We start from the raw sequence: 2,641 nt of genomic DNA, 5'->3' as shown, positions 1-2,641 counted from the left end.
ACACACACACACACACGTTAAAGATTTTTCATAAGTTGTCATGTTATTTTCAGGATTTTTACAAACAGTGTCCCATCTGAGTTGCATCAGATTTTAAATTAACCAAGTGCAAGTAAAAAAAGAAGCAGTTCAAACTAAAAGAGCTGCAAAACTAAAAAAGGTTGGATTGGGAATCAGAGCAAGAAATGTATTATTCTTCTGGTCTTGAATTAAGCAATGGCTTAATTATCTCGTCAGCATGATATCAAGTTCTCCTGCAACATGCCAACTATCAGTTCCTTTTATCAAACTGTGCTGAAACAGGAATTGCTCAAACCTTGGGAAGGTAAAACCACAAACCCCAGAGGTTCACCCACCAGCAAAACAATAGCCCAAAACTTACATCCAGGGTTATGTTGCTGAATTAGAATGCCTCCAGTTTAAAAATTATGTTTTAAACTGGACCTCAATTAGGTTCAATTTAAAACACAATTGAGAATCTGAACAAGATTTGAAAACTGATGTGCACAGTTTTCAAATATTCAATATGAAGATTTCAATTTGACTGAGGTCCAGTTATTATAATTATTTTTTTCAAAGAAGGATGAGCAAAAATTTGCCTCAAGACCTGCAAAGCTGATTGAGACATAGTTCAGCAAACATTCTGCTGGTTTTCTCTAGAAAGCTGATTTAGCAAAAGGTACTACTCAGTTAGGCTGAAAACACAGTCACAGTCTGAGGTTTTAGACAGCTTCCTCTTCATAAAAATGTGCTACTTTGTGTTAATCTTATACTTAAATTCCAATGAAATACATTGAGGTTTGTGGCTATAATGAAACAAAATGTAAAAAAATATATATTATTAATGGAGAACGACCAATTTCACAAAGACTGCAGTAACAAGCCATTGACACTTAGTTTACTGCATAGCCTAGCACTATGTATTCTGTTCCCCTTTTTTATACACAGACAATCACATGCACACGTTTGCATGTCTATCTTTGTGGGGACTTTCCATCGACTTCCATTCATTTCTATAGCCTAAAACTTACCCTTATCCTAACCCTAACCCTATCTATTACATACCTAACCCCAACCAAAACTCAATTCACACCTTAGTCTTAAATCTAACCCCTGACCCAAAAACAGCGTTTCCCATTGTGGGGACCAGGCTTCGGTCCCCACAAGGAGCAGTGGGTCCCCACAACATCATATGCGTCAGGAAAATGGTCCCCACAAGGCATTACAAACACACACACACACACACACACACACACACAGAGACATTAATGAGCTGCTATAATGTTTTACACCATTAATTATAAAAAAAAAAAACACTTCCTGAAACTTCAGGTTATAGCTTATATATATCAGGGAATCTTAGTCAAAACGTGTGTGAGGGGTCCTCACACACTTCCTGTAAAAGACACACACTTCCTGCAGTGTATATACTTGCAGTACCATCTTCAAAAAGCAGGGGGTCCCCACTTTTCTAGTTTTTACTACCAAGTGGGCCAAGTGGGAAAAAAAAAGCATGAGGCATGTTAGGAGAGCATCCCACGCTGCTTTAGAGTGGTTTCCCATGTGGGGTACAGCATTTTGGGCCCCACAACACAACCGGGCCCCTCTATGTTGGTGTGCTCCCATGCTCGGGACCCCCATGGTAATAAAAACAAATGCACAAACACACACATCTATATCAAGATATTGTTTCTGACTACACATTAGGGCTGGAGGCGAGCAGTAATAAGGCCAGGCTGATTAGTCTTTACTGACACAGCAAAATAGCAATGTTAAGCACACTGGGGTATTTTTCTGTTGGTTGTTTATTAATAAGAAGCCAGAAGTTGTAAGTGTATAATGTTGTGTGTTTCACAAAGCTGTTTTGAAACTTTATTACTCTGAGACAATCACTGGAGTTTGATTCTGCAGAGCTTTTTCTGTTATTAATGGTGGGGGGGATTAAGACGTCACAAAGCACTGGAAACTGTTTGAAAGCATTATAGCAGTGCAGAAACGCATAATGACCATTTAGTACATATTATCGACGAAGTAGAACTGCAGCTGCAGTAATGGAGAGGTGAAATTGAGGGTTTGATTTTAGTTGATGAAGGCAGCCTGGGGGTATTGCATTTTGTTGTTTGTTTACCAGAGATAAAATCCTGGGCTGGGGCCTCCAGAACATACGGGTAGCCTGACCCTGGAGAACAAACAGACCATATGAAATTGTTTCACAATGCACAGCTTGGGTATGTGCATTTTTTCCTCTTTCCAAGACTCCATTTTTCATTTTATCACTGCAGGAAAAAAAGTTAAGTACATAATGTCATTACTTTGTGATGGATGTAGGCCCTGTTCACATGCAGCAGTTTAACAAATGAACAAGGTAACAGAAAAGAGTGATGGGGCAATGTGGGGAGAACAGGGGCAAGAGATAATGTTATCATTGGTGTCCTTGTGATGCATAATTGTGAGGTTGAAAGAAAGGGACATGCATACGCTTTTTATTGACAAAAACCTGTAAATGTGGCATGCTTTGGTATTCAGCACTTCTAAGTCAATATTCTTGGAATTGTGCTTCACAGCAAATACACCAGTAGGTGCTTTGGTGGAAAATTGCACAAGCGTGGTTAGATTAAATAGAAAGAATATGAGAAGAAAT

General features: G+C 38.9%; 1 protein-coding gene across 1 annotated transcript in view; it reads right to left on the bottom strand.

Moving 5' to 3' along the window:
- Positions 1-2,192, bottom strand: part of clcn2b (chloride channel, voltage-sensitive 2b) — a gene marked incomplete at its 5' end in the record, with an annotated part of 109,845 nt that extends 107,653 nt beyond the window's left edge. Inside the window, one exon of the mRNA XM_015054803.1 lies at positions 2,129-2,192. Coding sequence (XP_014910289.1) covers positions 2,129-2,192 — 64 coding nt within the window. The remainder of the gene's footprint in view (positions 1-2,128) is intronic.
- Positions 2,193-2,641: the final 449 nt, after the last annotated feature.

This window comes from Poecilia latipinna, unplaced genomic scaffold, assembly GCF_001443285.1.
Source record: "Poecilia latipinna isolate Pla-1442-1.1 unplaced genomic scaffold, P_latipinna-1.0 Scaffold1279, whole genome shotgun sequence".
Classification (NCBI taxonomy): domain Eukaryota; kingdom Metazoa; phylum Chordata; class Actinopteri; order Cyprinodontiformes; family Poeciliidae; genus Poecilia; species Poecilia latipinna.
Note: the sequence above shows the minus strand (reverse complement) of the source record. Positions and strands in the feature narration are given on the sequence as shown.